This window comes from Corvus hawaiiensis, chromosome Z (genome assembly GCF_020740725.1).
Source record: "Corvus hawaiiensis isolate bCorHaw1 chromosome Z, bCorHaw1.pri.cur, whole genome shotgun sequence".
In the NCBI taxonomy this organism is placed as follows: domain Eukaryota; kingdom Metazoa; phylum Chordata; class Aves; order Passeriformes; family Corvidae; genus Corvus; species Corvus hawaiiensis.
This window is the reverse complement of record NC_063255.1, coordinates 23,352,805-23,378,971: the sequence shown is the minus strand read 5'-3', so window position 1 is coordinate 23,378,971 and position 26,167 is coordinate 23,352,805. Positions and strand designations below refer to the sequence as shown.

The 26,167-nt window shown below is 42.3% G+C and overlaps 1 protein-coding gene across 1 annotated transcript in view; it reads right to left on the bottom strand.

Annotated features, from left to right (window-relative positions):
• The window catches only part of SERINC5 (serine incorporator 5), a 52,372-nt gene that overhangs the window by 6,825 nt on the left and 19,380 nt on the right, over positions 1 to 26,167 (bottom strand). The window contains exons 2-11 of the mRNA XM_048290824.1: positions 21,134 to 21,301; positions 14,707 to 14,885; positions 14,332 to 14,414; positions 11,349 to 11,442; positions 9,537 to 9,748; positions 8,665 to 8,760; positions 5,737 to 5,863; positions 4,066 to 4,132; positions 855 to 894; positions 24 to 171 (exon numbers count right to left, since the gene is read on the bottom strand). Of these exons, the coding sequence (XP_048146781.1) occupies positions 24 to 171; positions 855 to 894; positions 4,066 to 4,132; positions 5,737 to 5,863; positions 8,665 to 8,760; positions 9,537 to 9,748; positions 11,349 to 11,442; positions 14,332 to 14,414; positions 14,707 to 14,885; positions 21,134 to 21,301 (1,214 nt within the window). The remainder of the gene's footprint in view (positions 1 to 23; positions 172 to 854; positions 895 to 4,065; positions 4,133 to 5,736; positions 5,864 to 8,664; positions 8,761 to 9,536; positions 9,749 to 11,348; positions 11,443 to 14,331; positions 14,415 to 14,706; positions 14,886 to 21,133; positions 21,302 to 26,167) is intronic.

Genomic DNA, 26,167 nt, shown 5'->3' with positions numbered 1-26,167 from the left:
CAGCATTAAAGAAATACACTTACTGGAACCAGTGAGTTACTGTCATCATCACATAGAGAGAAGCCAGGAAGAAAACAAAGTGGAAGTAGGCATAACTGTACACTGTGCCCTTCTTCTCATCGTAAACCACAGTCTGGCCTCCCCTTTTCTCAACATGCTCTTCAGCATCAGCTGTAAGAGACAGGAAACAAGAAAATTTTGCAAATGTAATGAGAACTGAAAACAGCAGCTGGCTTCACAAAGAACACAGGAGAACATCTACGGTGTGATTTGGGAATGAGTGATTGACACAGAGTAACGCCTGAACATTTCCTTGTCCTCAGAGCATGGGCCCAAACCCTGAGCCAAAAACTGGACTAACACTGAAATCCTGCCCTGTATCAGCTTCCTGGCTTGCTGAGTAGATTTTGAGCATTGAGAGCATTTAAACTGCTCTACCTGTTAATATTTTTCTGGCAAGACCAAGCTGATAATTCTGATTGTACCTGCAAACAGGACACTCCCTTCCTATCTCACTCCTGAACTGCAGTCCCTGCAGAGCTGCTGAGCCAGAAGTCCAGCAGCCAGTTACACACAGAGGCATGCAAAAAACCAGAGATTACTCTTTGTATGTTGCAGTAATGAAACGTACTTTAAAGAATTATTAACTAGCCTAGTATTTTTAAAATGGTGTTGTGACATCCCTTGCTTCCCTCTGTAGCCTAATTTGGAGCACTTCATCTGCTTCAGTTTGCTTTCAGTACTCTATTGAAGGAGGGTACGAGCAGCTCTCCATCCACAGCTGTGTCCTTACTCTCTTGGGTTTGGTCCAAAAGCCACAAATAAGGTAAATTGTTCAGTGAAAACATAATTACCATCTCCATCGGGTACACAGCAAAAGCAGCAACGAGCTACCTGTGGAACAGACAACAGGAAGAGGGTAAGAACCTGTGCTACAGCAAAGCAGAACAGTTGAGGAAGGAAGGTCTGTTATGCCTAAGATACAGACACTAATTTAGAAAAGTCTGGTTTGTATTTCCAACCAGCACCAAACTCAAATTAGAATTTGCCCAGTAGCTCGTAACAGCGGTTTCCAAGCTTTGGAAAAATGTGCTCAGTAAATTTGAAGAAATGAGCCAGTCTTTAAAAATTACTCTAGCCACTTTACATAACTCTAGGTACAACGCAGATGCAAATAATTATGACAAAATGGAAAAGCTACACTAAAGAACATTCATATTTAGGGGACTTACCTATTTAGATCTGCATATAAGAGCTCTTTAGGACATTTCTGTACTAAGATGAAAGTATAAGGAACTTTCAAAGCTCTGATGCATGGGTTGGAAATCACAACTGTACCAGTGTAAGTCTGAAATATACTTATCTTTGCAAGATTTTGCTGAAATGCAGCTAGAATGAGCACAAGCAGAAGGAGTAAAAGCAGAAACCTGGTTCTACTGTTTTATTTAAATGAAGATTTCCTTTTTTTTTTTAACCTGATGGATAAAGAAAAGCTAAAATTGACACTTCTTGTGTTGAATGGTAACATAAATGGAGAAAAGGTGTTGACCATCTAATAAATAAATTTTAAGTATATTTCTTGCACCAGAATACAGTAAAAGTCAGCACTTTCTGTAGTGCATCACCAACATTATTTCTACTGATAATAACCTTCTCTGGGATTTATTTTGCTTGTGGTCTGATTAAGACAATGAACTCTGTTAGGAAAATTCACTTCCCTAACTATCACATCAGTCAGTCTTTATAATATGAAAGTGCATTAACTTTGTATATTTATATGTTATTTATATCACAGTATACTGTGCAATGTAATGAGGCACTGGAATTCTACTGGAGACTTTGGTATTGTTCATGTTTAAGTAAAACAAACTAAAGGAGAGCCCAGTCCTGGAAATATGGACTTTGCTTCTTGGAAACTTAGAGCTGTCCATGAAGGATAAAACATGGCCCTGGACAGCCCAGGTAAGGCCAGCATCCTAGAGTGTCTAAAACACCTTTGAAACCGTATCAGCATCATAGATAAGTAACTATCTCAAGACTGATTTAAAGGATGTCTGGATCAACAGACAAGCAGCAAGACTGCTGCAGAAATAGTTGCTTTGCAAAGTTTTATTATGATTAATAATGATGATGTGGGTGCTAGTGATCAGCCAAATCACACTGCACCTGAATCCCTAAGGGGTAGAAGATCCCTGTGTAAAACCACATTTGGGGTGCCCCAGCTTTGTTGGGACACCACATACACATGAACAAATATTTATGCTTTGCACTTCTAAACTTTATGTTTTAGCTTCTGCCCTCTTACAGGGGCTGGTTGCATGTTTTCACAGACAGTAGGTCTTTAACGTAAAGTGTCCAGCAGAAACATCAAGTAGCAGGTTTACCCTGCATATCAATGACTACCTGTACTCACTGGGTTCATAAAGTCAGGAATAGCCAAAAAGCTCACTCTGTTTCAAAAGACTGTCTGAGAGTTTAGATAAAACTACTTAAAAAACCCTTATTCTCTACCTCTTTCTACTCTTGTTGTGCCAAGCCTCACCTGAAGTGCCAGCTTGAATTACCCTGAGGCTGCACTCACATTCTGAAGCAAGCATTGGGTTCCCTTCAACATTTTAACCAGTTGTAATTAACTCCTGGCACAGAGTGATGACATTAGCAATGCTGGCATACACGCCCCTAACCCCTAAAACTCCAGCACAGTTGACAGACCCTCTCTGGGCTGGGAGGCAAAGGCCCTTTGGCACAGGGAAGGCAATCAGAGTGCTATTAGTTGCTCTTTACCAGTCATTTCTTTATATGTACATTCAGTGGCTCTAGTACACTCTTTAAAACCCAACAGTCCAGAACTAATCCAGCGGGCAAGTACTGTGGCTGATGAGATGGACCTTCCCAGTGAGGGGCCACATCCCAAATACACACCGTGCCAGAAGTCCCCAGCCTTCCCGCTGCTCCTCCACAGGGCACAGAACCCACACCTCTGGTACAGGCCTCCTACAGTGCAAGGCTGGCAGAGGAGGTGCAGGGGCATGAAGGGCAGCTGTTTCCTCTCCAGTGCTCCCCATCCTGTCCCTCAGCACAGCGTGGGAAGGCACAGGCCCCATCTGGACCTGCCTGAGACAGGCCACGCCAGGTCTCGGTGCGCCATGCCCAGCTGGCTGCGAGGGCTGGGCTGGAACTGGTGCCCTGTCCAGCTGCAGAATCCTGCCATAGGGAAGCGCTCCTGGCACCCTGGCACTGAAACGTGTCTTCCTTCCCTACGCCCAGCTACTGCAAACACCAAAGGCCTCAGAAGATAGCTCTGTGTTTTTGAACTCTCACAAGCACTCTGATTAAAGACTTGTGAAACAGAAGCTAAAATTGCAGATGCAAGTTAACACCAATGCAGAGACAGCTAGGGATGGAGACTCATCTTCCAAACACACACATGTATCTGAAAAGCATCATTAGCAAGCCTAAGCAAGGGGAAACTGTTACTCAGCAAAACCCCACTCATTTCCCAGTTTTCTGGGTGTTCCCAGAACAAGGAAGCCAAAGAAACAGGCAGGTGGAATGAAGAAACTTGAACAGCTGAAACACGGACAAGAAATACGATCAGAGATGAAACCATAGGCAAAAAGAAAGGAAATACTTATGTATGGAAATAAAAATAAGAGATAAGAATTTGGGATCATAGTTGCTATGAGAACAAAGGCAACCAGGACTGAAAATGTTCAAGAATGCCTCCACTTTTTCTTCTGGTAGCTTTCCAACACACTTTTCCCTTAAGTAAGAGGACATGAGCTCATGTGGAACACAAGATTTACAGGAAGTCTGCAGGATGCTGAATGAACTTTAAGAGCAACAAGTTATTTCAGTACATAAAGGCACCTCCACAGGACCAGCAAGACCTACAGAAGGGCCAATGTGGACAAATGTTCTGATGAGTCCTTACCCAGAGGCACATGGCATACATACTATCAAGACTAGCTTCTGTTTTCAGATTACTAGCCACCAAAGACAACAGAAATAAAAGCATGGGAGAAAGTCTGCACAAAAATCCTGTGGCAAGAAGCAAGAACTCACTTCAGTTTCAGCTGTTGCATATATTCCTCTCAGTGCCTCTGAGCTTGCACGTGTTGTTGAGGTCAAACTAGGAGGAAAAGAAGATAGCGTCAAACCCCTGGGCATAACTATAACCCCAACAGGGTAACTCTTCAACATCACAGCAAACATAAGCAGTCTACTCCCATGTCTCAGCTAAGCATTTGCCTGGATGCTATCATCAAGCACTAGGTATGTGAAAAGTTTCTCCTGCACTATGTATAAACCAGCCTGGCAGATGGCCACTGCCCAGCTCAGACTGAATCATGGGCTCAAAAGTAGGTCACTCCTGAAAGGTGATGAATTCACCACCATCTGACAGCAGCAAAATCTAAGTGCTCCAATTTGCAAGTCAGAAGAGATCTCCCCTGCTGTGCACAACCAATGCTTTCATACTCAGTTCACAGCCATCACTTTGGCTCAGCACTTCTGTAAAGGCTTTGCCAGCGAACTCACAGGTCTCTGGCAGCAGTCAGTTTTCAAAAGTAAATTACCAGCAACTGTTGTCAGTGTACCAGTTCCTAGAAATTACTTTCTTGCATGACTGTAGTTATCTGGGGGGAATCCCTTCTAGTTTCTTCTTACAGGAAAAACTTCTTGACCAGTCCTGCTCCTTTAGGACGTGAAATGCAAACTTCCCATTACCCATAGGAAGGCTTTGGGGTACACACTGAGCCTTGGTAAGCAATGCCTCAAAACACTTCCCTTGAAAGTGTTCTTACCTCCCCAGCTACATGGTACACTTCAGTGGCAGGCTACATGTCTGTGTCCTGAAACACCTCCCTGAAGCACTGGAAATGCCCTTCCAATGGGAACTAGATCCATGATATCCATATCTATATATTTTGTATCAGAACAAAATGGAACACATGTATATTTGATAAACAGAAGAATAAGTCTCTTGTTTACACTTCACAAAAATATGAAGGGGTTTCTGTATGTGAATTTTGAAGTGGACTGAATCAGAAGCAGAACCATCTCAAAAACCTGCAGCAGACAGGCAGTGCTGTCTCCTGGCAAGCTGCACAGCCAAAACAAGTGACACACTAGCTTTCAATCACCAGCAACTCCCTGTCCCAGAGCATGACTTCATTTATTGAAATGAGCTGCAATAAGACAAGGCGAGCATCAAAGGTGAGCATAACGAGCACAAGAAGGGTTTTTTTAAAGCAGATCAATGGCAAATCCTGATGGCAATACTGTGCTCATCATTTGTTCAAAGGAAGCCTTAAAGCGTCCCAAAGAGTTTGTTTGTTTTAAAGACTCTCAAGGCAGTCATAGCCTCTGCCAGGAGGCTACAAAAATTTCAGACAGATTTTTCAGGTGAATGTAACTGTATGGAGTTTTAGAGTTTGACCTCGAGATTATTTGGGATCATGGACAGGTGGATTTTTTTTCCCCTCTGCTTCTAGATCTAAATTTGATCTAATGATTTGATTCTAACGAGATGTATTTGTTTCAAAAGTTGTATTATCTTGTTGAATATTTTTAGCTGAAACTTCTAAAATTCTGAAGCTGAGGACAATACAAACCTTCCAGCTCAGCTCTATTTCACACCTCTCTGTGACTTTGCATGCGGCCTGCTGTAAGCCTTCACTGTCTGGACCACAACATTGCATTTACAGAAAGGTAGCTGCAAACTCCTAGACTTACCAAGAATATAAAATGCAGCCAAACAGAATCGTAGTACCCAAGCCAGTAACCAGGTTTTCATCTCTGTGCAGGCCTTGACTGAATTCAGGGACACAGATTGTGATATTCTGGTTGTTTTCATCCAGGACTTCACAAAACAGAACAAACAAAAAGAACAGTTTGCAGAGCTCATTTCATTGCATTTTAAAGTAATCTTCAGACTAAAGGCTTTCATTGAAATGTTTTTACTATGCAAGAGTAGGCAGGTAAATTTCACTTGTTTCTGTCTATCTTTTAGAAAGATCATAGGGAAAAATTGGTAAATCTGACCTGGCAGACTCTGTGTTTCAGGCAAAACAAAAAATGCAACTCAGTAGGGTGCTAAAATTTCCTGTTTGACCACAACAGACAAACAAGGAAAAAAAACCCCTGTTTTGTGAACTAAGAAATAAGAATTTGGAAGTCTGCCAGCACTTCACCCAAGGCTACAAAACCATGTAAGACCAAGATAGTACAGACCTCAGACCAGAAATTTCTTTCACAGCAAGGGTGCCTTGAGGACAACTATGAAATCCATACACAGTTAAGAAAGGCAGTTGGTAGTTGCCCTGTTCTCAGACTGACACACAGAAGACCAAGGAAAAAAAGATGCACCAATTACAGGCAGATTTTCATCTTGGCAGGTAAGCAAATTCTTCTTCTAGGTCCCTGAAATGAAACCAATTCAGTCCTTGATGTTCCAAGTTGCATCTGGCTTTTTATTATCTCCCTGGAGTCAAGGCAAGGCATAGAGTAGCCTGCAGCATCACCCCAAAGCAAGAAATGACAGCTGTACCTTATATCAAATCAAGAGATTTTTGAGTCAATGCTACTTAAGACATCTCCTTTTTCCTTCCAGCAACCACAATGTATCCCTATTGAGGCAGCACAACTGTTTGTACGGGCAGAGGGAAGAATGCAGCAAAGACTACATCCAGGTTAAAAATAAACTCAAAGTCAGTCCCCTGACCCAGTGGGAGAGGACTTTGTACGGCCTGCACAAACAGCTTTATCAGCACACAGCAGGGACAGCACTGAGGTGAGAGTGAAAAAAAGGATGACCAGCCTTTATGGAACACCTTGGCCAGAGATGCACAGATTCCCCCACCTGTGTCCATTAAGGACATGTCTGCAGACAGGCAGGTCCACTGCTTGGCAGGTGTTTTACCAATTCTGGCACCATAAAGCCAAGGCAGGCTGTAATTAGCACAGATTCAAGAGACATCACTTTTTGTTTGCTCATTCCTTCTAAATACATATCCAACTCTTAAAGGGTGTGGCAAATACTTGTAACTTGCATTTTCTTCAGGCCTTGTATGCAAGATGTCCAATTTGGAAATCCCTCCTTGACAAATGAGTCAACATTAGGTAAGTTCATGGCAAACCTGAGTGACAAGGCCTGGGACACCATAGTAAGTGCCAGCACCTCGCACATTGTCGGGCACACGCCACTGTGAAAGATGACAGGCAAACGTGGAGTCCTTATCACATGGACGGGGAGGAAGGAGCATCTCTGAGAGCAGATGACAACCATGAAAATTCTCAGGCACGGGAAGACAAGGAGATCTAAGAGTGTGCTTGATGCATACTCTAACAAATGCAATAACTACACTTGCAATACATACAAGAAGAATCAGAACATTTACATAACTGCTGAAGACTTTGTCTGTGACAGGCATGAAGCAACACAAGGCAAATGATTTAATTCCACATATCACTTTCTTCCCCTTCTTTTTCATTTTACACTGTGTCAAGACTTTTGAGTAACTCAGAAGCCTTCTAAATTCAACTCCATATTAATTCAAAACACTGCTAAAGTTCTGTAAGTAAATTTTACACCTAAATACTGTCTGGTTTACTTCCTAACTCTAGAATACTCTTGCGTGTGTGTCTGTATCTACACAAGTGTAACAGATTTTTTCTGCCAACTCTCCCCTTTCTTCTTGAGAGGTGTCTGTGTAAACTTTTCCTTCCTGCCATTGGATTTATTTTCCTCTAGTTATTGTTGCTTCTGCTATTGAACACCAAAAGTTGAGCAATAATAAAGGATGTTTTAGTACTACTTCAAACCAGAAAGATCTTCTCTAAGTGAAAAGAATGCTTCCAGTCCAAACATATGAATCTGATATTTATTTGGGTAAAGGAAAGTTTGAATTGTGCTGTAAAGTCTTGGTGTTTTTGTAGCATAAAGAACTTAAAACTCTAGCGAGTTCCATACTCCTGACTTGCAATTCCAGTGGCTGAAAGGCAAGTGGAGTTCAAGAACTCTGCTGAAGAACAGCATCATCTCAACTGCAACATAACTCAGAGATGTAACTCCAAGTCCTTTCTTGGAATATTTCCTCTCAAAACAAAAGACATGTGGTACTCAAGTTTTTGGTTCATGAGGAGTCCAGGCCTACCTAACAGACTAATTCTAGGAGCAAAACATGTCATATTAGTGTCCACTTTGATGGCCAGCACCTACGACCTGGACCTTGTAACTTTTGGATGGAGCTGATCACCCAGCTTGTTCCAGAGGAATCCAAGTTTGTTCCAGTCCTTTCCTATCACGTGACCTAACACATTAGGTATATTGTCATATCCTATTTTATGAGAACGTGTACTTGCCATAGGAAGAACAGACTACAAGGCTCTGGGAAATTTATTCTTAGGAAACAGGACATGGTGCAACAGATGCAACTCACCCAAGTTAAGCATCCCTAGACCAAAGCATTTTACTCACATGGAGAGTTCCAATTGCACAGTCTCTTGGCTGCTCAGTTTTATTTGTACTATTTGCAATTTCTTCTGTGAAGAGCAAACCCAGCACTTCTATATGCCTGAGTCTGTTAATCCAGGTTTGCTAAATTCTTGCTTTTAATACATGGCATGTCGGAAAGAATTTACATAAAGCGTTAGATAACTTACTAGTTTCTGGTGGTTTGCTGGATAGTGCCGAGAAAGTGAGGTACATGACATAGCAGCTGATAACTCCTGACTGCAGCAAACCAGAATGGGGCTGGCCTTTACAAGAAAAAGGAAAATTAGTTATTTTTGTAGACTGAAAACTGAAAAAGAAACTTATATCCTTTAAAGAACAGCACACCAGTATCTTTTGTTTTTTACTTAAGGCAGTTAGTAAGTGTTTGAGGCAGTTTAGATACAGTTCCACTGACCAGTAAAGAGAAAAAAGTCTATTCTTTAGTTCTGCCGGTTGTTTTAGAAAAGCATTAGAGATTGCCATGTAAGTAAAGAATCATCTCTGTGCTGTTCTTTCGCCAAATGCAGCAGCTTTTCAAAAGCTATTGACAAGCTGCCACAATAATTTTATTTGCCTGTAAAATCTCTGTTGGAGTCACTCTACTATTTTCAGGCCCAATGTATGCAAGATACTAACAGCACACACAATATGAAATACTGCTGGCAACTCCTCCAGGCCCAAACTTTACAAATGATAAATCCCAAGAAGTCAAAAGTAAATGGTGAAACAGTGGTGAGTGCATTTGACAGCTACCACTGCCAGACTTAGACAAATTTCACAACACAGTGCCAGCCATCAGCAGGTGAGCCTTCTTTACACTATGTGCCTGATGGCACACCCAAAATGTCTCACACCTCTGTAGTTTTAGCAGTCAAGCTAACAATGAGCCACAGCAACTCACAATGTAGATAAAGAGTCAAGAGCAGCACCAATTCTGAACTATCATGAGATTTTCTGCCCTGACATGGCTTATGCCTCCAGGCACACAACTGTGGCAGCACCAGGAATCCAGGAGAAGGAGAAAAGTCAGTGGACTCACGATTCTGGACACAGGGCGATATGGCCACCAGGGACACAAAGAGGCACAGGCCACCGTTCACTCCAATCAGGACCTTGTTGTACATGCAGCCCTCTGAGCGCGTGTAGAAAAGAGCCATGAGGACCAGAGCTGCCACAGCAATGGAGTACAGGATGAGAGTGACCAAGGCAAGCAAACCATTCCACACCTGCTTGTGGTTTGCACCTGCAGTCCTGGGGAGAGAGAGACAAGCATCTTATCTTTGTCTTCCCTTGCCCAAAACATAAAATTCTAACAGCTGAATAGTTCATATCCTCAAACACAAAAGACAGTGTTTACTTTCCGGAAGCATGCACGCGTCACTACACCAACACAGACTCCTGCAAGGTTCTTACCCATGAAGCAGAGGGAAACATTCCTTATCCCTAGTGTTTATCTTCTGTACTATCACAATCAGCTCTTTCTGTAATTATAGCCCAACGCTGACTCCTAGAACTCCCAGAAATTCTCTGGAATCAGCCCATCAGTGTATCTCAGCTCAATACTTCAGAGGTTTCCTCAGCAGCAACTCCAAGCGTCCCAGGCTGGGCTAGGGAGTGGTGCTCCCCACACAATGAAACCAGAGGTGTATTGCTTGGCCATGGCCTCTCTTCTGCTCCTTGTACTACCTTGATAGTTTTACTACTCTCTCAGTCAAAAAACCTCCTCTCCACTTGGGTCTAACCACTGGTCTTCCTCAGCTAAAGTGTGGTCCATCTTGTTTTCCCTTCTTCACCTTCCAAGGGTCTCTTGCAAAGACCACCAGCATTTAAAAGAAGAAACTAAAACAGTTGTTTTGACACAACGGGCTGTTTGGTGGATGGAAAGTCTTTTCAGTGGGGTTTTTTTTTCTGTTGTTTTGTGGAAACAGGACTTATTTTAAGAGAATATCTAATGTAAAGAAAGCTAAAGTTAAATGCTGGTGTTGGAAATCTTTCATCCACAAAAAAGCAGCTACAGTAACTACCACTAAAAATATCTGAGGTATAAGGACTTCTCACCTCTTCCTCCCTGAAACAGGAATCGAACAAAGCTGAAGGTTTGCTAAAACTCTTCCTTAGCAGGTGGTATTTTAATTAGAACAAGAGAGGACTGCAAGAGCTTGTAGAGGAAGAAATGTGAGACAGAAAGTGTGGAGGTAGAGGCAGGAGAATACATGTGGGAAGACATGTATTTTTTAAATTGATGAGAGGGGAAGGGCTAGGAAAGTAACAGAAAATACACTTGAACCAAAAATGCAGTCAATGCCCAAATGGGTGTATATCCATGTTGATAATGGAATCTTGCATATTTAGATGACAGGAAAGAAGTTGAACACAAATTTAGCAGTTCTCATGTTGAGAAAAAAAACCTGAAGTGCATTAAGCTAACACAGAAAAAGCAGGATTTATCAGTTCACAATACTGCACGGAGTTTCACTATTACATTTTGCAAATCCAGTTTTATTCTCTTGCACCGTTCTACTTAGCATGTAGATGCTAAGATGTATTTTCATATAAAATATATAATAACTTAAAGTAAGAGATTTTTGCATCCCAAGACACTACTACTTAATGGAAGCCAAGCAATTCAGCTTAAGAATAAAGCAGCAGAGTAGAAGTGAGCAATGAGGAAACATTTCTGTTGGGGAAGGAGAAAGTTTATGAAGCGAATATGAACAGCTCTGAATATTGACATTCAACTGTCTTCTTTCAAAAATTACATCCATGATACTTTTACATTATTTGTTACAAGAAAAGTACTGGCCAGGAGTCCACCAGAATTTTAAGCAAATAACTACTGCCCAACACGTACCAATTTTTATTCCACTTGTGTGCAAACTCAACCAGCAGGATGAGCTGAATGGCAATGAAAAGGAACCCTCCTGTTGCTCCTACATAGCGCCAGGCTGCAAGGCAGAGAGGCAGAAAATAGGTCAAACTGCAGTTTTCTTTCCCTTGAAATAAAATGGATTTATTGTCTATGCAGTGAAGCTATTAATGCTGTTTGAATATCTCAAGCCCACAGATGTAGCAGGAGATGAGAGATTTCAGATGAAAGGCCAGCTCAGTTAACTCAAGATTAGCTCCCTGATGAATTCAGCTTGCAACCTGCTACACTTTCAACATAATTATGTTAGGACAGCTACTGAGTTTCCCTAACCTAGAAAATTTTTGTGGACACTGTGAGTTACTACATTCAGACAGAAAATACTGAAACCCTTATTTGTGACTGGCAGGAGGGAGGTGGTGTAAAGGCATTCCACAGGAATCTAAACTCCGAAATTGCAAGGTACTGGAACCCAATCATTACTAAAAAGGGCAATTTCTTCTCCTCCAGAGTCCAGTACTGCATAAAAACAAAGGTGGGGTTTATCTATTCATAAATGCTGTTCCGAGCCACTCCCAAGGAACACTTGGTATTCACTGACTGGTTTTAAGACAGGTTATTTGGCTACTTAACTGCTGACCTACATATACTGTATTTGGGTAGCTGCTTGGATACTTTGGACAACAGATTTCTTACATGCAACATCAGAAATGTCTGAGGAAATACAGATACCTATTTTAATTTTTAGCTGTATATACAGCTTGTAGGCAGTATGCAGCCTACAAGTTACTCCAGGTGTGCAGCTGATTTCAGTGAAGAAAAGACCAAGGAAAGGCATCAGCAAAATTCAGCCATATCCTTCCACTGTGCTTTCCTTTTGAAAAAGAGCACATATAAGTTAAGTGGAAAAACAGAACAGTCAGGGCTCATTCCCATTAGCAGTTGATGTAGAGATTACTTCATTTTTTTTCTTAGTCTATCATAAGCTCATTATTTGAAACAAGCAAAAATGTCATTGTCTGGTTTGCTAAACACATTGTAAACACTTGACAAGCATTCTGTTCTTCAAGCATACAAAACAAAAAAACGGATGAAGTTATCCTGTAAAAAAGTACATAAAAATAGGCAGGGCACAAAGTGGCATGTGTATTTTAGAGAGGAAGAGTAGGAAAAGTCAGACCACCAGTGGAGTGAATTATTACATAGACAGACTCTCATGATCTCTCTCTGCCACAGTATACTGCAGGATGTTTATGGATCAATCAAGATAAGGTTAGCATGACCAGTGTAGATTTAACACTACAACCCACAGAAACCTACTGCTTGCACACAGTATTTCTCCTTCATGATTAACAAACTGCTTGGGAAACATGGCAAGAGATTTTATTTTTTAAGAAAAAAAAAAACAGTTGGGAGAATGACCCCAACCCTCTAAAAAAAACCCCAAAACCAACCAACCAAAAGACAGCGTAAGTTTCTTGAAAAGAGGGAAGAAAACCCCACAAACATACTATACCTAAACCATCTGTAAATCTCAAATTCAGGGACAGACTAGAGGTCAGTTTAGCAGGAGTTGCAGAATACAGCTTTACACTGCAAAGTCAAGAGATAGTTCGGGGAAGAAAGCTTGTTATGCTGTATCTCCAGACTACATTAGACGGCTGTTGAGGATCAGCACAAAAAACTTTTTTTCTGCAAACACTTCCTGAAGACATTTCACCATGAAAAGGGTCACTTGCAAAGATGACAGGCAGTCTTACTGGCCCACGGGTACAAGGCATTGTACTGCTGCATCTAATCCAAAGAATGAATGGGTCCTAAGGACAAACACATATAGCCATCCCAAGGCTTCAAAGAGGAGATGGAAAAGCAGCACCAAACTGAGCCAGGACCCAACAAACAGACAGCAAGAGCAAGAAGGTGAATTATACCTCTTAGTGGTTTACTTGTACTGGTTTCTACTTTAGTTTCCCAGAGTACTGTGCTCATAGTCTGTCTGCCCACTCTATTCTCTTCCCCATATTACTCCTTCCTCCTGCCTTTTTAGACATCCTGGCTAGAGCAGATAGGTGCTGAGAACAAGGCAACCAAGCAAGTCTTAGTGGAAGCAGGCAGCATACACAACTGCTCCTTTGCTCTACTGATCCCATCCCTTTTCACCTGTCCAGACCCAACAACTTAAGGGCTTACAAATACCTGTAGGATGTACTTACTGCAAGAGAACAAACTCATTTTGGTATCACCAGGGTTTTTGCTCCTAGCCCACAAGACTCCTGTGATACACTCCCCTCCCAGCTGGCACTTCAGTACTGGGCTAGTACCAGTGTGCCTGTGCAGTGCCAGCATGCCTTCCAATACTGGAAATGCTTCTGTCACAGCATCCTCAGCAGAGCACTCACACCAGGGCCCAAGAACTCTAATTTTACCTTACTGTATGTATGCCACCAACCTGAAAATTAACAACATCCCAAATTCCTCTGGGGCATTGTGGGTTTCCAGGCAGCAGACACCGGTGTCCAGCAGGTTACTGTGCCTCCTGGAGCACTGGCACCTCTCCACTGTGCAGTCTGGCTGCTGCACTATGCCAGAGCTACCTGCACAAGCCAAACTAATATGCAGCTCTGTGTTCTTGAGTGACAAACTCCTTCTGCACCATTACAGTTCCCTATTTCTTAGAGAATTCGCAAGAATTCTTAAAGAATTCCTGCAGTGGTATTGTTACCTACCCCTTTGGCCTGCTCTTGGTCAGGAAAAAAACATGCTGTTTCCTGCACATTCATATGAAGACCACATAGTTTGTGCACACAGTGGTCCCCCTAAACAATCCTAAATACTCTTTTTGCACCTGGCCTGTAAAGGCTTTTCTCGAAGAAACAAGGCAATATTCATGTTGATTAGACCTCTCGGATTTATAACCACTCACAAGATAGTACAGAACAAAGCAGCATAGCAAAACAAGAGGACATACCATTGAGGAAAGTGTCCTGATCAGGAATGAAGAAGGCTCCTGAGCACATTGCTGCCAGAACTATAAGTTTAATAAGCCAGAATCTGGATGAGAGAAAAAAACAAAAAAACCATCCAGTTGTAATAGGAATTAGAGGTTTTCACTCTAGTACCACAAGAAACCTCTATTTAAAGCCTAATGAGTAAAAGAACCCCATTCTTTTTATGACTGATTACCACTTTAGTTAGTTTTCACTTGACTGAATTATTTCTTACAATAAGAGCAGAGTAAAGTTTTTTTCTTTTTTTTTCTGCCTAGTACTACACCCAAGTGGAAAGTTCACGGCACAAACTTGTAAAGAGATGTGAAAATTAAGCAGTCAAACAAAATACTCACCCATTATGAATGTATGCTCGGCAGCTTTTGCTGCTGTTAATTTTGATGGTGAACAAGAAGAATAAAAAGAAGAAACAGGCCATTCCAAAACAGACTTTGTACACTGCAGAGTATCCCACCAACTTCTCACACATCTCACCCGCCTGAATACCCTTGCACATCTCTTTGTAGAAGGGAATCTGAAAAGCAGAACACATCATATATAAGCTGTTAGAATGGACACGAAGCACACATAACCAAGCATGTCTATGTCTGTGCACCACTGACTTTTCACTGGCTTCATTTAATACCTTTCACTTTTGATATGCCTTCAGCCTGGATTTCAGGGTTCAGGGGATATAACAAAATCTGAAACATAGGGACTGAAGTCTTCCAGAGCCTTCACTCAACTCCTTACAGATCCCTTGGGGTACAAGTCCACCTTCCTTCATCTCTGTTAGCTCATGCCATTCCTGTCCATTACTGCTTATTCCCTCACCCTGGGGATCTTCTCCCTTCTTCCCATGCTGTACAGAAAAAGACTCTGATTGCTTCAGTAATTCACGTTACATGAGACATAACAGGGGCTTGTGCTGCCCTGGCTGCAAATGCAGACTGAAGCACATCCAAGTGTCACAGGGACAGCAACCACTCTCCTCTCCATCACAGCTTCTGAAAGGGAGCTGTGCCAGTTGATCTGATGTTGTTTTAAATTAACAGAAAGGTGGAATATTCCTGCCTCTCTCAACTCATTAAATTAATATTTGCCTTTGAGGCCTTTCCCTGCAAAGTGGAAAGCAAACAGCTGCACATTTTGGCTTCAGTTTCACCACACGAACATGATGCTGGGTGCTCAGAAAAGCAGGTCTGTGTGGCCAGGACCCGCTGCTGTGAGGCACCTCTGTGCAGACATCCACCCCTCACAGCCAGAGAACCATTCAGCTGCACAGAAACACAGGAATTTAGTTAGAAAACCACTGTCCATTTCAAAGAAAAAAGGCCTTTCTGTATGCTTACAGCCTTCAGCAGAGGCTGGTAAGACCAGTTGAACAACATTATTAAACCCTCTGGAGCTGACTGCTGCTACAGGTGACTAGAGGATAGAGAAGACAACATGTAGCAGGACACAACATGCACAAACCAACAGCTGTGGCAAAGGAAACCCCTTCACATTTAGCAAGCAGGTCAGTACACACAGCTGTAACAATGAAAGAACAACAGGGCCTGGGTGCTAGTCATCAGGCAGCATTCCCAGCTGGGTAGAAAGCCCTCTGAAATGCAGGAAACAAGGGATAAACAAGTATAAACTGCCAGCTTCCAGCCACCAGGCTCTGAAAGCCTGCCTCTCTCGGCAGGGTATGTAACTTCAATCCATGTTCCAGGAATCCAAACCTGAGGTCAACAACCCTCCCAGGACTTTCTCAAAAAGAAAAGCTATATTAGCAGCTCACAGCAACACTGAGATGCTGAGCTAAGGGTAGCAAACATAACCACAATATGGAGCTGATCCTTGGTGGGCTGGAACCAGCTGAAGAGATGAAAACTGGTCTCAGCACAGCTGTGTGGTGTTACGAGAATGGATTCAAGCTAGGCCACTCTGAGTAGCTCTTTCAGCAATAACTCAGAGATGAGCAGCCACCACATAAAGAAGCTTGACATTAAATATGTAGCTGTGGCTAATTCACATGCAAGAGTTTTTAGAAAGCTTCTGAGAAATTGTCTGGAGCATCAGCAACACTTTTCCCAGGTCTTGGAAGGCAATGAAATGTCAGACTGGGCAAACACGCCAGCATTTAAAATGAGCAAATGGATTGACTGGAATAATTATGAGAACTACCAATGCCACAGTGATGCCAGGGCAAGCCACAACAATGCCAGAGAAAGCAACTGGCTATCAAGGAATGCCTTCCTGTTCTTTGCTTATAATAACCATCGATCAGGAGAGGTTAGAAAGTGGCATAATATTAAATTAAAATTTTTCTTGGAAAATTACTTATTTGTTTGATATCAATGATAGTACTCACCAAGGGGACAGAGTTTTACAAGATCTGTTCACTTTACTTACAAGACTTTCAGAACAAAACACAACAGAACAAAAATACCACAGAACTTGATTAACTGACTAGCTAATTAAAAACAGATCTCTGAGTAACCATAAGTAGGCAGCTTCTTTAATTGCACAGGTTTCTTGATGGGATTTTTGAACCTATACATTCTTTCCTCCTTTACGTATTAACTTCATCACAGAAAACAGAGAGAAAATATATGGATTCACAAGAACAACAGCTCAGTTTGCCCTACAAAAGCAATAAAGAGCTCAGCCATCATGTAGTATTCACCACGCTGCGTAGTAAAAAGTGATAGCCACAGGAACAGTCCCATGGGACTGAATGCCCTTTTAGAAGACCCATAGTCCTGAAGGAACAAAACAAGAATAAAATCAAAGTCTTGGAGACCCCAACAGATAATAAACACAAGTACAATGCTGGGGACAATAGGACTGATGTAATAAAAAAGGCGTGTTTTTGTGAAAGGATGGTCTACTTCTGGAAACAATTTATCAAGGCTTATGTGACTTCACTGAGAGACAAAAAAGACTAATTTTTTTTCAATCTGTATCTCTGAAACACATTCAGCTGCTGAGAAGGCTGCCCACCCTACATGCTCCACCATGCTTTCCATTTGCTAGATATTTTTGACAGCTGTTAAGTCACAGATTAGTTTTTTGCCAAGATACAGTGAAATAGCTACTTTTATTACCTTTAAAAGCAGCAGAAGCTAAATTCTTTGGTCTCTGAGTAGAGGACAAAGAATTCTTGTTGCAGAAACTCAGTATCCGCTCCAATAACACAAAAGCCTCAGTTGCTGCGCAAGCAGTGATGTTATCACAGCAAAGCTGGCAATTTTACAGCACACTCTGAAGCCCTCAGAGATGAAAAACAACTTTGAGTAGCATCTACAGAAACAGGGTGCCCTAAACTTGCTCTCACTGCAAGCTGCAGGCACATGGAACCATCTCAGTGCAAGGAGCCAGCGCTGGGGCCGGGACAGGGCCTGGCTACCCCCGGGTGGGGTCTGTCTGCACCCAAATGTGGGAGTGTAGGAGCACAGCAAAGAGCATCAGAGGGGCACAGGAAGGAAGGAGTGTGTAGAAACAGGCTTGAAGGACCCTGCTTTCATCTGGATGGCCTCACCCAAGGAGGGAGAATATGGCAGGCAAACTTTGTTATGAAAACAGGAAGCATGGAAGAAAATCTGTGCAGGTGGGAAAGCAAGGGCAAAAAACCCCGCGTAAAATCACCTCTCCCGGGCAGCAGAGAAATGAAATAAAAAACCAAGAAACAATGAGACCAGAACACATGTCATCATGAATCTATGACTAAATTTTTATCAGAAATATGCAATGGGCATCTGCACTCAGAACCCTTATTTTTGGTAGCATGTTTGGGGTTTAACGTACAATAATGCAGTTAAGGGCCAAGATATAAACCTATCTGGGGAAATAAGCCTGAAAGTATGTTTTCCCAGAAGTTGTGACCACCTTGTACTGACATGCTTTCACACAACTGAACTGAGTTTTACTGGTGTTTGTTTTCCTGAAAATATCTTTCTTATTTTTCTTTTCATTAATTAAGTAGGACATGGATATTTTCAGACAGAAACCACAAGTTTTGAAAGAGCTTTAAGATTAAAAATTTAATTTAAAAAATCAAAACATTGTTTTGAGAAATCAAAACAATTCTTTCCCTTTTCTTCTCTCAGTTACCCTTTGAAAGCCTGTGAAATGCAAGGTTTTGCTTCAACAGAACACATGTGAGTAAAGTTGTATCTATTTTTTAAAAAAACAGTGTAACAGGAAAAAAGAAATCATATATGTATCAAGGCACTTAAAGTTGTGCCCTGCTTTGCTTCATTTTGGAACAGAATCAAGTCTCTAAACCATTTTGTGTAACTCCATATTGGTCTTCTCTGTATTTCTGTTACCAGGCTCATGTCTTGATTGATGAACGCTCCATCTTTTGCCTTGGTATGCAATATTGCTCTTGCAAAATCTATTTTACATCATACTATCCAAAATATTTTCCTGGACATATCCATCAACTTTGTCCCTGTTCCTCCACTGCCTCTTGCTTCTTTCCCTAGAGATCTACTACTGCAGACTTGGGAACTTACAGCAAAACAACCAAAGAGAAAAAAACACCTCTCACTGACAAAAGAGAGATTCCTTTCATGTAAGATCAGCATGAGTATTTGAGCTGTACACTGGTAAAAGAGACACATGTTCCTTGCCAAGATTACAGCTCTAAAAAGGACTGCATTACAATTTGAAATTCTTTACCTAAATACAAAAATTTAAAAAAAAATCTGATTAAAATTAATCAAAATCTGTCTTCTCTCAAAAAAAGAGAGAGTGAGGTCCCAAAAATATCATGCAAAATATTTGCTTACAGTCTGGCTTCAGGAACTAGGAGTGTTCCATGACCCAGCCAAAAGCAAAGGAATCAGTAAGTGCACAGCACTTTCAAAACACAGCTCATCATTGGGAAGCTGAGACTGGTTAGTCTGAACAAATATTTTCAAGGTGCACTCCATTACAACTGTGCTGAATTAGCTTCAGGGATCTTTGAACTTTTAACAGCCCTGAACATAATTATTAAATTAGAGAGCAGATAAAGAAAGCTTACTTTCAGATGGTCCATTTACTATTCAAAGACATCAAATGCTCTAAACTAAGAGAGTGATTATCTTTCCACTTCAAACTAACAGCTACTCTTTGTGCCATTTCTTCCCACAGTGAGCTTTCAAGACTATGAATTGGAAAAGAAATTTGGCAATACTGAAAAGCATGTTGTTGAAGGCTTCTTGAATCACTTTTCTCTTGGATACTCTGAGTGAGTCTTTTTTTGTTAGGGATACAAGCTGCATTAAAACCACTCTACTGATGGAAAATAACTTTATGAAATTTGGATATAAGCACATAATTTGTCTCCCACACACTTAAGTTCCTTGGGTTATTCCCTTTATTGCCAAGCTAAGCATCTAGTAAGTGAAAGTAATTCCTGGCAAGCAATTTCAGCACGCACATGTTGAACCGTTTTTAAGTCAGCTCACAGGCAAGTGTCGTGTCTGTTCTGGGTGCTCCTACAGGGTGGTAGGGAGCCCAGGGTAAAAAGGTGGCACTAGGGTAACTCATGCGAAGTGCTATTAAATGAAAGAAAGTTAGGACAGAACATAGAAAGAAGGTACCATGGGAAGAAAGAAAGGTCACAAGCAGCAGAGCACAGAAGCCCTCAAATTAGCCTGCTATAAACCCGCTGGTTCATCTGTGTTGCAGGAAGGGGGTGCTGCCACCAGCTTCTGCATCTGGGATGCTCTGGAGGGAAGTGTTTCAGAGAGAACCGAAAGTCAAGTGCAGAATGTAACCAGGGCACCAGCTTGTTCAGCAACTGGTTCAACTAGGAAACAGTGTGCAACCAAAGCACTCTCTTGGGAGAGGAGCACAAAACAACTAGATGCCTGCACTGAGGGAAGCCTGAACCTCCAGGACAAGCACATACACAACCCTGAAGCAGGCCCAATGACGCATTTGGTGCAGAACCTTCATTTTTTAAGAATTAAGCAAAGCAGCCCTTGTTCCCCCTACTTAAAAGCAGGGTTTTATTTTTGTAGTTTGTAGTGGGTGAGAGAGAGGATTTGTCCTACTTGGGTGGCTTATGAAACCAAACCAAGTATGTGGTACAACAGGACCAGTGTGTGAGAACAAGGAGGCTGGTGAGCATTTAGCTTAGGAAAGCTATATTAAGACTTCTGAAAGAAACTTGAGTTCTAAAATCTAGCTTTAGCCACAGCTCCTTTCATCCTTTTGAAGCTGTTTAATTTAAAAGACAATTAGAGATGAACAGTATTTGCTGTGGTTAAAGGCCATGTGAACACAATGACTCAACACACACTGAAGGAAACCCCTTGTAGAGGCTCTGCAGCATTGTGCTTTGCAGTAGTCTGTCGCACCAGGAAGGCAGAATTGAAATTGCAACACCTGAAGAGTTATTTTCTAATTTGCTGCATCTTCTACTAAACAAGCTGCCAGAAACAAAATCAAGGTTAGACTGAACTGATTTGTTCTTCTAAAACAAATTCCCTAATACTTCTCCCTCCTGTGACACTGCCTGCACTGCAAACCTGGGGTGGGTTCACTGCAGCAGATTTCTCCACCAGAGAGGAAGGATGCTAGGCCTGGGCTCTTCCTGCTGTGGAACATACTCAATGGATGACAGGAAGAGGCTGAAAAATCAAGAGACTGAGCATTGAAAAATGATTCTGGGTTTGGAAGTGGATGGGTGGAAGAAATTGACTGCCTCTTCTGAGGGAGCACCCCTATACACAAAGAGCCATGTAAGGAGCCCCATTTTCTTCCAGGGGCAGGAGTGACCACACCTCTGTTACTTACATGAGTTTTCATTTCGTTAGCTACTGTTGTAGACATCATGACACAGCAGATGATGGTCACAAGGATGAAGTAAAGCGCATACATGAAGCGGGTGCTGGTTGACTGTTTTATCTTGGGGCAGCATTTGCAGCACAAGGAACAAGCAGCAGTACCGCAGCAGCAGGCCAGCTGAAAAGTAAGAAAAAAAACACAAGTCAAAAACCCACCAAAACCCTCCACCTTAGCGTTTCTACTGCAAAAGCTAGACAGGGAAGCTAGGAGAGTTCCTGAAAACTCCAGAATTTCTCAAGTCCTTTCCTCCCAGCTGAGCAGCACTTAAGTGGAAGCAGACTGTCTTGTTTATCAAAACTCACTAGTTTAAAGCACATCAGTTTCTAGCTTTCCCAGATTTGCTAAGGATGAGAGACAGATTTCCTTGTTTATTTTAGTTTTCTACCCACAACTGAGGATCCACCAAGATAAAATCCACAAAACATAGCAAAGAGCATTTAGTTACCTTATTTAGCAAAGAAAAAGGTACTGAATAAATCCTGAAAGGCATCTAGACTGATGGTCATTATTTTCTTGCTGTCAACATTATAACTGACTTTCACAGAACCTGGATTCACCTTCCCTGTCTCCTACTTTTCTAAAAGTCATATATAAAATACAAAGGTAAACCTTACTTATACACATAAGGCAGCACTGTCCATGGCAGGCCCTTCCTTGCAAAAGGCAGCAGCTCCGTATGACTCCTGTGCTTAACCCACTGGCCATGACCACAGGAGGGATTTTTGGACATCAGCAGGCAGCCAGGAGCAGGGAGCCACCCTCCCAGGTCTCACTGCTGCCAACCCAGAGTAACCTCACCCCACAACACTCCCATTTTCCAGGGGCTCCCTGTGGCTAGGTATGGTGCACTGCCAGAGCCTGGTGCTCGAGCACACCAAGGCTGCTTCTTACTGGCGTTTCCTTAGCTTTTGGAAGGGCCATAGGAACATTCAGAGGATGTTCTGCTTTCAGCAAGCAGTTGTACAAGGTGGATGCTTGCCAGAGGAGTGAAAATCCGCAAGTGCCACATTTGAGTCATCCAGGCAACCTTCATTGGTTGAATGTGCCTTCAGGTGACCAGCCATCATGCACTGTTTTCCTCCCAGGACACTTTCTCTTCCAGCATCAATGACTTGTCTGATAAAGGGGAGGGGGTTTGCAGACACATATATCCACAGAGTCCACATAAATCCACAGAGTCTCACAACCAGACTGGTTGTTCAAAGAGCCTCAAATAATTTTGAAGAAGTCTCTTGAAAAGACTCCCAGTTTATCATTTCCTTGCCATGACTAGTCATGGCAAGGAAATGATAAACTGGGAGTCTTTTTGCAACACTCAAGCTCATACTTCCTGCCTTCAGCCCCCAGGAAGGGGGTGGCAGACAGGCCCTTCCCTTGCTCAACAGCAGCTCTTCAACTGCAGAAGACATAAAGTGGGGACACTCCAACCCAGCTCCCACGCTGCTCTCCTCTCACTTCACCACTGGATCTCATGTCAGAGGATACGGAGCCTCAAAGCACGCAGCTGCTAAAACTGCTGCTACTGCAAAACAGAAATCCTCCCCAAAACACAGAGCTCCAGATATGGGGAATAAACAGAATGGCCTCATGTTGGCACCGAAGCTGGAAATTAAAAATACTATGTACACATCATGCAAGTATACTGCCAAAGTAGAAGGCAGTAGTGGCTGAATGGCAATTCTCTTTTTTTTAGGTAGTGACGTTACATTACCTTTTACAGCATCAACAGAAGTCCAGGAAATAAGGAAGCTATGGTAAGTTACTGATTCAGCAAACAAATGGGATAACATTTCAAAACAAATGCATACCAGAAATGTATAATTCACCCCATTCAGAATTATAACAACAACAAAAAAATTAAGACTAAAGGTCTTTTTAACCTGAAAGGATTTGGTATCAGCCAAATCCAAAGGATCCATGATGAACCTGAACAGTTGGCCTTAGCATAATACTAACAATTACAGTATAGAAGTAACAAGGTATGCAGCTTTGGCATTTGTAAGGAGAAAAACATTTTCCTACACCAGGTGCTAGAGAGCTCTGCCAGTAAACTCTCGTCTACATCCAGCAGCATCTGCTATTCCACTCCTGGGTCCCTGGAGCTGCTACTTAAAGTAACAAACGCTTAAATAGAATATATAAGTCGTTTATGTATTTTTCCACATTACTTAGACTTTAATGATAGTTTCTAATTCTGCACACGTAACCCTATAAATAGGAAATACTTGTGAAAAATACCAGTATTTCCATCTTTTTCAGATGAACCTCTTTAAGCACTCTGAATAGCCATGGAAACCATAGAAAGTTGGTTAGATTATTCAGCTACACTCCCAAATTTGGTGGTTAGGGGGTTTTACGTGAGTTTGTTTCCTTTTTTTTCTTTTTTTTAACTGTACCTCTAACATTCCACAGTAGGCCACAATGAAATAGGTGTTATCCAAAAATTAATGAGAACAGTCTCTGTCCCAAAGAGTAAGATGTTGGCCACAACCTACTGACACAAGAGGTTTCAAAGAATTAGCTTTGCGTGACAAGACATCAAAGCCCAGAAGTAAAAAGAGTTCTCTGTTAAGTTTTGGTCAATGTGCAGTTAAGCCACGCAGATACTCTGATGCCACATCCTTTACTGCAGGCACGGCCTATCTCACTTCTGCTCTGCTTTTCGACTGCAGCAATGGTCTGCCCAGGGCTCAAAACCCACTGGAAGACAGCAACAAATTTTTGTCATAAAGACTGAGAAAAAAAGAAAGCAATGTCAAAAATCTTCTACAGATTTAGCTTATCATTAAAAGCTCCTCCAAAAAATGGGGTTCTGCAGGAAGAAGATGCTGTGCAGATTTTAGGACAGACACAACCCAAACAACAATGAAGATCTGTGACCACTGCCAGCAGGCAGGCCTTGGAAATCCAGATCTGTATGAACAGAGCTCCTTCAGAGTCTCATGATCACCACAAGCCCAGGTTCTCCAAGTACCCAGCACAATGGCACCCTGAAAGCCAGGCTGCTCTGGCAGGAGTCTGTCATTCTGCAGCAGGTTCTGGCTTCAAGTGCTTCTCAATCCAAAGGCTCCCACAAGTCAGGCAGCAAGCACAGCCAGCCCGGCTCTCTCTCTCTAGCTTTACGTCTCCTCACTGGGTGAACACCACAGTTTGACAACAATTACAAACACTGGACAAATATTTATGCTTTCCACAAATACTTACCATCAGCCAGCTCCCTCACACTAACCCAACATGACACCACAGCGCAGACCAGCTGCCTGCTTTGCTCAGTGCTACTCTTCTGGAGCCCACCAAGTACAGTGCCAACTTGCCCAAGACCTGAAAATCTGCAAACGTGATATACTTGAAAACAGACTGCACCAGGATTTGAACTGCCTGGATGATGGCTGATTTGACTGGTTTCACAACAGCAGCTGTGGAAAGCTGTGTGGGAAATTTTTCTGTTAATATAGGCTATCTTAACAATCCCTGGCTCCCCCCAGCCTTTTTCCTAATGACGCCAGAGTTGTGGGTATGATCCCCATACAGGCCATTCACGTAAGAGCTGGACTCAATGATCCTTGTGGATCCCTTCAAACTCAGACTGATCTGTGACTCCTCTGCCAGCCACTCACTCACTCCTACCCCTGCACCAGCACGCACCTCCTGAGCCCTGACAGTTCTTTCTTCTGCTGGGGGTGACCAAATAAAGCAACCTAGTGGCAAGTGAAAAAATTACATATGAATCCTTCTCAGCTGCTGATTTATCATGCAACAGCAGCAACAGCTCCACCATTTCCCACGAGGGCACAGTGCGCGAGCAGAAGGGGAAAACAGAGGTGAATGTTTTGCAGCTGTCCTACACACCTTCTCCCTTCTCTGAACAGATGTTTCCAGTGGCGTTTTCCTATCACCTCATTCGATGTGAGTGCTGTAGGTCCCTGCCAATGCAGGAATGTAATTTTGACATTCACCCAGTAAAGAGCAGAGGTAAGCAGACACGTGACAGCCTTAGTTCGTGCAAACCACTTTTCCAAGTACAGGCAGGCCCAGACATATTGAACAGTCCCATCTTACAATAGCCCGGGGAGCACCTATGGTTAACAAGAGTTAGACAGGTTAACGAAACAGGATAAAAGCAGGCTTACCAACTTGTGCACAAACTATTGGCTCCCTACAATAAATACACCACCAGCACACACTTAACACCTGCCACACACTCAAGTCTCAATTTTTGCAAGCTGTGATCCAATCTGATAAATCAGTAGAATGAGGTATGAGACTAATGTTAAGCACATGTAACTGTTTACACACAAAATTGAGAAGTAAGTGAACCTATCTTGCCTGTTGCTTTTATAGAGACAGTGAGATTTTAAGAATGTATTTTCCACATACGTTCCCAAAAAGATCTTGAAGGCTTTAGAAAATACTTTGTGCAGTCATTAAAGTGAAGAGTTTCAGGATCACTGCCCAAAATAGCCTATGGTGTTTTTAAATTATACAAACCATAGGCAAGTATCAAGCTTATCACAACAAAGCACTTCCTTTTGGGAGACTTCATCAGAAATGGTAAAAATCAAAGGGGATAGGAGCACAATGGAGAAAAAAACCTGCATACTTTAATGAAATGAAGACTTAGCAGCTTTTCACTTCTTCCCTCCTAACTGACAGCCTAGTGAGAGCGTCCAGGGAGAATGCATGCCTTCCAGCCTGTCCACAGAGCACCAGAACATGCCTTCCTGAAGCTTCCTTTCATGGGGGCCTAGAGCAGCTTAGTTTTTCATGCACTGCTTGATTACTTGACTACCAGCATTATCTGGGCCATAAGGTTCGCAGACAATGCAGTCACTGAGCTGTTAATAGCAGTGTCTGTCAAAAACATCCAAATATCTACTCTCACAGCTACAGGCAGCATCCAAGGAGTCTGGACAGGGAAAGCAGCTAGCCCTGCATGAAAAAGATCATGAAGAGGCTACACACCTGCCCTCGCTTGGACTTTTG